The following is a 9,231-nucleotide window of genomic DNA, read 5'->3' on the forward strand; positions in this document are numbered from 1 at the left end:
TAAATATCTTAAATTTTAAACAATTTAATGGTTTAGACTATAGTTGCAGGGGCAGAATTGTTTTTAAAGCAGGAGGCTGAGCCGAAAGTGGATGAGGCTGGCCATGCAAATAAATCACAAAAATGATGGTTATTTTTTTACGATTTTGCACACGATTTTATAAAAAAAAGGGGGCTGAAGCCCCACCTCCCCCCCCCCCTCATTCTCGATCTTCATTTGTTTCTCAAGGCGCTTCAGAGAATTATAAGACGAGAAAAAATATATACATCACAGGTTCAAACTTTGACAATGAATGCATAAATGGTTGTCCGTCAGAAAGCACCGTTATACATTTATATCTTCAGGTAACCCCTGAAGGTGCATGGTCGCTGACGTCACACTCTTGGCTTTCTTACTCTCTGGAAGCGAATTCCACAGGTCGGACCTGCATTAAAAAAGAACCCCCCCCCCAAAAAAAAAAAAAAAGATAATAATAATATATAATTTAATTTTTCAGAAATGTCAGTACATGGATCCTGTAAAGACCCACTTAAAGGTATTGTTTAACTTTGTGAGTAGCCGATTTAAAAAATTCTCAAACCAAGATGAAACATGTGCACAAGTGCATGTATTACAACTAATAAACCCTGAAAACAACCATTATTGAGAATGAAAAGCTAAAAGTACATGGCAAACCCCGATTTTGTAAAGAGGCGTCTTACAGACATCTATCTAATACACATAAGAAGTTTCCGGTCACTTTATATTTCAATTTTTGAAGCACTGAATAATTATTTTCGAACGCAATTTTTTCTGGGCTTCATTTTTGTAACATATCACAGACACCAGTGACAAGTGCGACCTTCTAGCTCAGATTTTTTAAAAGTCAAACCAATGTTAACAAATCACTTTAAATTAATATATCCAACTAAACGAAACAGACCGGAGATAGAACCTTCAATCACCGTTGCATCCTCAATGGATGCAACAGAATGGAATGGAACAGACCTTCTCTTCAAGAGCTTAAGAAATCCTCAACAATTAAATCATTCAAAGAGTCCATAAAAACTGTTTTGTTCAAGGCAACTGCCTTTATTTTATGTATGTCATTCTGTATTCGTAATTCTTGTATGAATTAGGTAAACTGAAATTGTGACCGCTTTCGCCCGTTCATTTTGATCACATGTGTTCAAAGATTGGTAAAATGATTGGTTTCCTTGGCAGACTTAGGCGATTTGTTAATGAATCTAGTTTAAATTTAATATATTCTTCGGTTATCCTTCCACACTTTGATTATGCTGATATTGTTTGGCAATCTGCATCTAAAAAATATTTGGATTTATTGCAAAAACTACAAAATCGTGCAGGAAGAATTATTCTAAAAATCGATCCATATTTGCATACTTCATCCGCATACATCCATGATATCTTGAAATGGAAGACTTTAAATACCAGGCAAAAGGAACATATGTACGTAATGATGTTTAAAATTTTGAATAATTTCGCACCTGATTATATGAAAACACAATTTTCTCGTAAATCATACCCTTACTCTCTCCGTACAGAAAATCCCATCAGTCTCCCAAAACCAAAGTCAAACAGCTGTAAACGGACATTTTTGTATATAGGGGGGCTACACTTTATGACAAATTACCAATTCATTTATTGTCTAGTTCAACGATAGAGTCATTTAAATCAAATATTCAATTGTGTCTCGGTTTTCCATGATTTGCCTGTTGTTGCATTTTCTTCTTTTTTTGGGGGGGGGTGGGTAGTGATTTTTCATTCTTTTCATGCATTCGATTAAGTTTTGTGTATATTTATATATTTGTTTTATATGCATGTATTTATGTTTTAAGGACCGCATGGAAGAATAGTGGTATCTTATTGATACCGTTGAAATGGCCATCCTCCATCTGTATGTTATGTTAAATAGATCATGTATTTTATCTTTTTATATGGAAATAAATACAAACAAACATACCCCAACCAAGAGTCCATATCCATTAATGCACTTTCACAGATTGTGAAGGTATTTTTGGCCTTTTAGGCATTAGCTTGACTTGGTGAAGGCGGAAAAAATCTGAATATCATATGGATATTACCGACAATGAACATAATAGTGTTAAAAACCTTGTGCAACCCTGTTAAATGTATAAAGAGAGATCAAGATTGGCCATCCAACAGAGCCATGGGAGACTACGCAGACCAATGACATAAAAGAGAACACAACACCGTTCAGAATGACCGACTGTGAATGGAAGCAATACGATTTCAGCCATTGTAGAGCCTGTGAGTCTTGCCTTGATTTACAAAAACATAAATGTAATGAAATCGAACACCATGCAGCTAGTGCCTGAATGTCACCTAAGTGGACACATGTGTAAAAAGATATACCCTATCAAGAATAATTTACGTCATGTGCCGACGCTAGTAATGGCGCAATACATTGTGTGTACGGCTGGTTTGTCCCCCCCCCCCCGTCGCAAAAATGTCTGATTCGCTCAGTTTTGTCTAAAAAATATCAATGAATGATCACTTTAAGTTTTCATCAGTCCAAGTAACATCTATACATTAACTTTCGCTATGTGAAACTTTCTAGGATAACTGAGGATATCCCGCGTATCGGTGTAGATCTTCTTCGGGAGTCCATTTCCGTTTGCAAGCTTCATGATCGCACGATTTTCGCGTTCGTTGCTGACGTAGAGATCTCCATTGAAGAATTGGACGTCGGTGATCTTGTAGGGGGATGATAGATCGACCATTTCGACTGCTGGTGGGTTGCCGGGACTGACTGCTCTCGTGCCGTTGATGTGCATACTGACTACCTTACCATTGCCGGGGTCGCTGATCACGATACGCTCACCTTCAAAGACAAAAGAGGGAGAAAGAGTGTTAGTGGAACGAGAAAGCTACATGACCTAATAATATGCTAGAAGTTCACTGGGCTGTCCGCCAGTCTGTGTCAGCTGGTACCAGTTAGCGCCAACGCAAAGCGGCTGTTTTCGCCTAGCGACGAAATTTCAAACACTTTGCATTGGCGCGAACTGGCGCAAACTGACGACGGCTCAGTGGACTCCTAGCATTAAAAAGTGAAATGTCTTCTAAAAGACGTAAGGACACCTGAGAAGAACAGATTAAGGCCACCACACACCTTATGATTGGCCTGCGACCCGATTTTGGAAGAGTAAAATATGCTGCGAATATCTCTAGACATGAAATCTTACAGTGCAGAGTTTTAAAATCATCGTACGAATGTTCGATTATGTGACAATGTTAATGATAATGATAATAATGTGCAATCTTTTATATCGCGCTTAATACAAATGTTTCTAAGCGCTGCATACTATTACCCCGGCTTTAGCACGGCTACCCTGATCGGGAGCATCAAGCATTCAAGGAATTAGTACCGGGTACCCATTTACTACACCTGGGTCGAGAGTGGCAAATGTAGATAAACGCCTTGCCAAAGGACGCTACTGCTGTGATAGGATTTGAACCCCGGACCTTGTGGTTCACAGTCCGGAGACTTATCCACTGAGCCTCGGCACCTCTACGTTACCGATCCATATTAGAATAAAATTGAAGTCAATATACCGGTATAGTGGTAATATCACAGTTTAGATTGGCTACGATTTGAAACCAGTCAGGCATATACTCCCAAAATAAAGGCTTGCACGCAAGTCAAGTCGGAGTCAAGTTCAAATCGGTTTCAAGTCGCAGCCGATGATGACGTCATTGCCATTTGGCATTGGATTTGTTCTTTTCCATAATATAAAGGGAGGCTATATAGACTAGAATTTCGATTTTAATATTCATACGACTATTCGAAACTTTGATTGTGAAGATTTTATAGGTTGGAATGTTCATATCAAATGGTATTACCTATAATTGAAAATGGGATGGAAAGAAGAGAGGGATCGATCGATCCGGGACTAGAGAACGTGATTAGTTTAATTTTGGGTTCCATGACATTTGCTCCGGCGACAATTGCTCGGCTCTAAATTCCACGCACATATCGAATGACAACGCATCTTAAGGCGACCACACACCTTAATAAGATTGGTCTGCGACTGAATTTTGGAATAAAACGTAGCCGAATTTGATGCTATTATTGAGACCTGAAATATCTTAGCTGTGTAATGTTCAAAATCATCGTCCGAATGCCTATGTTTTAAATCTGTGACTATGATATCATCTTTCCTAGAATAAAAGCAAGTTTAATATCTAGTCGTAATGACGTCATAACAGTCGTACTAATTTGGGCTTTACTCCAAAATAAAGGCTTACAATCTTACAAAATGTTATTCTTTCAATTGATTTTAACCTCAACTAAAATGATATGTTCCATTCCCATTTTTAGAAAATGCGATTTGTTCCAAAATCGGATCGCGAACAGTCGTAAGGTGTGCGGTGGCCTTTAGACGCAGGAGAAAATGTCGTGTCGCCTCATTGTCATACCTTGCACATCGACGGCTATTGCTTCGATTTCACCGAGATCGCTGTCATGATGCAGAGGGATCAAATCTTTACCAGAGAGCGATGATCGCCACACCCCAGCGAACTGAGTAAAGTACAGATATCTGGAGAGGGGGGAAGGTGAAGAGTTCGTCAGCTTTGTAATTCAGTTCGCCTTCGACCCCTTCTCAAAGTAATCAACATAACGATGAACATATAGTACATGTAATTTTTAGGATGATCAAGGAGAACATTATTCGATGAGAATCAAAGGGTTAGGAATTTCTTCCGATCTGGGTGGAGTATTCTGTTTCGAATTTTATTATGGACTTCAGTCCCTTCATTTTGGTCGAGTTTTGCTCGATCTTGCTCCTGCCGCTGTCAAAATGAAAGATTTCCAGTATTTACGGTTAGCAGTGTGATGAGTTAAAACAATGAGTGGCCAAACATGGCGTATGGGGTAAAAAGTTGCGAGCAAGCGAGCAAAAGTTTAGATCTTTTTAATGAAAAAGAACATAATTTGGGATAGAGTTTGACACATAATATCCAGAAAAATACCATATTCCATCATTGTAATTTCACTTCTTTTTGTTTTCTCTGTTTTTTTTTTGGTCGAGAAACTTTTCTTGTACTCCCAAGCCCCCCCCCGTCCCCATCTGTACTCAAGTGGTTATACAATGACTTGTGATAATATCGTGTAAATGTATGTTTAAAAGTTGCTTACCCGTTCTCAGCATCAACATAAATGGCCCCTGGCTTGCTAAGTTGTTTGTGAACACGTGTCTCTCTTATTCTCGTACCGTTGAGGTTGAAGCTACTGATCAGCTCACCGCCTTTGTAAGCCACGTAAATCTCCTGATTAATTTCATCGATCGAAAGCGACGTTGGTTCTGGAAGGAAATTACGAATTGGATTGTTTGTTTGTATTTATTTCCATATGTAAAATAAGATGTAACGTGTTCACAATCTATGTCGGTAATTTGGAAGATAGGCAGATGATCTGTGATATCGCTATAGAAAATTCCAGACTGAATTGGGGAAGAATGTACATTGGTTAAAATATTGTCAATAAGAGTTGCAGATTTTGTGGTAATACGTGTTGGTTTATCAATAAGCGGGCGAAATGCATTATCATATAAAATGTTTACAAAATTATTAATGAGGTTGTTTGAGCTAATGTTAAGAAAATTGATATTGAAATCGCCCATAATATAAACATTCTTATTTTCACAGGACAATTTTTCAAAACATTCTTCAATATTATCATTAAAATTCTGTAAAGGTGTATGCAAGTCTCTATAAATAATACCAACAATTATATTCTTCTTATTACACAATACAATTTCTATGAATAGATATTCACATACATCATTTGAAAAACTTATATCATTTCTTATCTTAACATTAAATGAATTGTGAATTAGGAGGGCAACGCCAATATAAACCGACTATATTTTTCCTAGCACTTGAGTTATCATATAGTGACATATGCTTATTTTACATGACTCAAAAACTGATTGCCCCATGTGAAGGTCTTCGTATATAAACATTTCCTGTCCGTGATTACGTTCGCATTAATAGTGGATTGGTGAGATATGTATGCTCTTCATGAATTCCTAAAATCAGTCCTTAAAATGTTCCTTCTTCTGATCTGAATATCAAAAATTTTCAGCTCGCGCTTCGCGCTCTCACCATTTGGTTAATGAAATACCTATATGGTCCTAGTTAATTCCTACAAAAAACCTTAGAATGCCCCACTTCAGGTCTGAACTATCTAAATTTTCAGCTCGCGCTTCGCGCTCGCAATATTTGATTGGTGAGATACGTATGATAATCATGATTGCAATGACTACAAAAAGTGTTTCATGTGTTCAGATGTAATTCTAATAAAATCAGCAAGCGCTTGGCACTCGCATTAGATGACTATGGTGAGATATGCATACTCTTAATGGATTCCTAAAATATATTCCTTAAAATCTCGCTGTTTGGAGTCAAAATATACGAACATTTCAGCTCGCGCTTCGCGCTCGCATTGTTTAGCAAGACAGGTACCTACCATGATTACATAAATTTGATTATAATGTCCCTTTTTAGGTGTGAATATAAAAAAAATTCAGCTCGCGCTTCGCGCGCTCACTCAGTGATTCAAAAAATTTGCTGGTGCCCCCACACTGCCGTGACCCACGGAACGCCAGTGTGGACATATCAATGACAATTCCTTGCATATCTAAAAACATGATTGCCAAAAAAATGCCAAAATATTTCAGTCATCCCCCCACCCATCAACACGGATTTACGCCAGTGGTCCAAACACCCATTGATAATACCGACTTGTTTAAAATTTATACATGTACGGTTACGTGTCAGATTTCCCATTGGGGAGTTTTAGCACCGTGACGGAGAACGGATTCAAGAACAAAGAGAAGCCAAGTCTGAAGTCTTTGTCAAAAATTGTTGATGAATCAAGAGAGTTATTTCGTCCTGATCTCTTGACAAAAAAAACGACATTCTTTGCAATGACTCGTCAGCTCCGAGACTTAGGATGAGACAAAGACCTCCCAGCTGTTATTTGTCATTAATTAGACATTTTTAATCATTTTCTGTGTTCTTGTATCCGTCCTGCGCCGCGATGCGAAACTACCTATTGACACTAGAAGCGCCGGTGCTAACTTAAACACCTTTCATATGACTTGACACATAATTTTAAACAGATCTCCCTAGATCGAATAACTTTTGAAAAGTCGGTGGTGCGACGGTGGTGCGAGGACGGTATGAAGTTTATGCGAAATGAGCATGCGCAGATCATTTGAACGCGGTAAAAATGCTGTTTGAAATTTTAATCACGTTGTTTAAGCCTGTCACTCTTACAGCTATTGTCTAAATTTAACTTTAAAGTTTCAAACAATTGTTTAAACTTGTTAAACAAGTTGTTTAAAAAGTTTAAACAATTATGAAAACAAAAACTTCAAACAACTCGTTGTGACAATGTGATATTTTGTTTACTGTGCAATTTTAATCTACTGCCTTCTTTGTCGTCCGTCGTATTTTCGGAAAAGTGTTGAATTACACCTTGTTCATACATACCCGTGTGAGATTTACTCGACACCTGTCTGACACCAGACCCGTCGGCGTTAGACTCGTAGATGTGACCGTCGTGTTTCTTGGCATAGTAAAGCTTCTGGTTTGCTTCGCTGAAGAGCACATCCCAAACCTCGATGTCCTCACGTATCAATGAACTGAAGCGATATCGACCCATTGTGGCAGCCAAGATTTCCTTATGACCCGTGTCAGCGATGAATATCATATCAACACTCGGCGTTGGCGTTGTTGCTGCCGGTGTTGCTGTAACATCGATATGGGGATAAAATTACAACTCTTATACACGGGCCGCGGAACGGTTTTCAAAGGGGGGGGCTGACCATGCAAAAAATCACAATCATATGGTCATTTTTGCGTTTTTGTGCAAGGTTTTGGAAAAAAGTGGGGGCTGAGACCCCCCCCCGCGCTTCCTGTTATATATACTCTAATGATTTTTTCAATGATTACTGGTGCTGAAAGAGAACATTTTCCAAGGATAATTAATATTTCACTTAGAATGTAATCTACTTGTTTGTTAATAATATCGATTGTTCTTGTATAATATGGAAATCAAATCGAATAAAAGTCACATGTTTTTCGTTGCATTTATAGGGGCATGTGCATAATAGTACAGACAATAAAAACAAAACATTTTTTATAAGATGAAATATAACCCCTCAAAGAAAGTTTGGAAATCTGAGCTTGGCCATCATGTAGTGTATGATTTTAAAGAGAATTAAATGATTTATTTATTGGTATTAATCACACATTGATATCCTCTAAAAATGAGGAGGGGTTGTCGATCAAAGCCAGATTTCCAAACTTTTTTTAGGAGTTTATATTTACCACGTTAGCAGTAAGATTCATAAGATATGAACAATCTGGTAGGCCTATATTAACTAAGAATCATTGAATTAAAAAAAGATAGAAAGTAAAATATCTTACTTGTTGTAGATGTACAATTTATCTCCGTTGTCATGAGAACCATAACAGTAAATATCGCACAAGAAAATAGGGCGCAAAAGGATGCCATGGTGCTGGTTTTGAACAAAAATTGAATAGAGAACTCCACTCGACCTGATCAATAAAAATGCTATTAATGAACATGTCGTTACTTTGAGGTGTCTTTTATAAGATTTATAATATGACTGTACAGCTATCATTTTATTGTTAACAAATACGCGGCCTCGACAGTCAGAGAAGTGTCACATTCATTTTTGAAAAAGTATGGTGCACAGCCCTTTCTTTTCCTTCGTCGTATTTACTACGCTCAATCCAAGCACGTACACACAGTGAAGGCCAAGGTTATATTGGACCGTGTGGATTATCCGTGGCAGGTGGAACGTTCTTTCTCCTTCCCGCGCAGTAAAATAATATTGTCCTAAAGAGCGTCTGTTCATTATTCCTAAGAAGGTCGCCTGCGAGTTTCTTGGCTTGCATAAATTAAGTTGAATTGAGATCGCATTCACTATTCAAAGAGTATTTGGCATCTTCATGTTTTACTTTGGCACATTCATATTACAATACAAAGTGAATCATTGGCCTATGACATAAAGTTGTCAACAAGACTTTTCTGAACATGGATATTAGTGACTTTGCTACACTCTACCTTCATTCCCCCAGTAATTTAGCTTGCTATAATATCAAATGAACAGTTTCTATTACAATTAGTGTAATATCAGCCAATGACAATTAATTATTTCGGTAGCTTAAAAC

At 37.7% G+C, this 9,231-nt stretch overlaps 1 protein-coding gene across 1 annotated transcript; it reads right to left on the reverse strand.

The window, feature by feature from the left end:
• Positions 1-1,983: 1,983 nt before the first annotated feature.
• On the reverse strand, positions 1,984-8,610 carry LOC121427941 (low-density lipoprotein receptor-related protein 8-like). Its single transcript, XM_041624518.1, has 5 exons — positions 8,461-8,610; positions 7,522-7,779; positions 5,162-5,327; positions 4,441-4,562; positions 1,984-2,845 (listed from the first exon to the last, which is right to left on the reverse strand). The coding sequence occupies exons 1-5, from the start codon at positions 8,546-8,548 to the stop codon at positions 2,547-2,549; spliced, it is 933 nt and encodes a 310-aa protein (XP_041480452.1). The 5' UTR covers positions 8,549-8,610; the 3' UTR covers positions 1,984-2,546.
• Between the last annotated feature and the right edge of the window lie 621 nt (positions 8,611-9,231).

This window comes from Lytechinus variegatus, chromosome 14 (assembly GCF_018143015.1).
Source record: "Lytechinus variegatus isolate NC3 chromosome 14, Lvar_3.0, whole genome shotgun sequence".
In the NCBI taxonomy this organism is placed as follows: domain Eukaryota; kingdom Metazoa; phylum Echinodermata; class Echinoidea; order Temnopleuroida; family Toxopneustidae; genus Lytechinus; species Lytechinus variegatus.

What these genes read in the sequence shown, in the direction of transcription:
- LOC121427941 (XM_041624518.1), bottom strand. Translation starts at nt 8,548, where the DNA reads ATGGCATCCTTTTGCGCCCTATTTTCTTGTGCGATATTTACTGTTATG. An exon ending in TATGTTGATGCTGAGAACGG is followed by an intron (nt 4,563 to 5,161) that starts GTAAGCAACTTT and finishes CCCCCTCTCCAG; the next exon opens with ATATCTGTACTTTACTCAGT. An exon ending in AATAGCCGTCGATGTGCAAG is followed by an intron (nt 2,846 to 4,440) that starts GTATGACAATGA and finishes TTGTCTTTGAAG; the next exon opens with GTGAGCGTATCGTGATCAGC.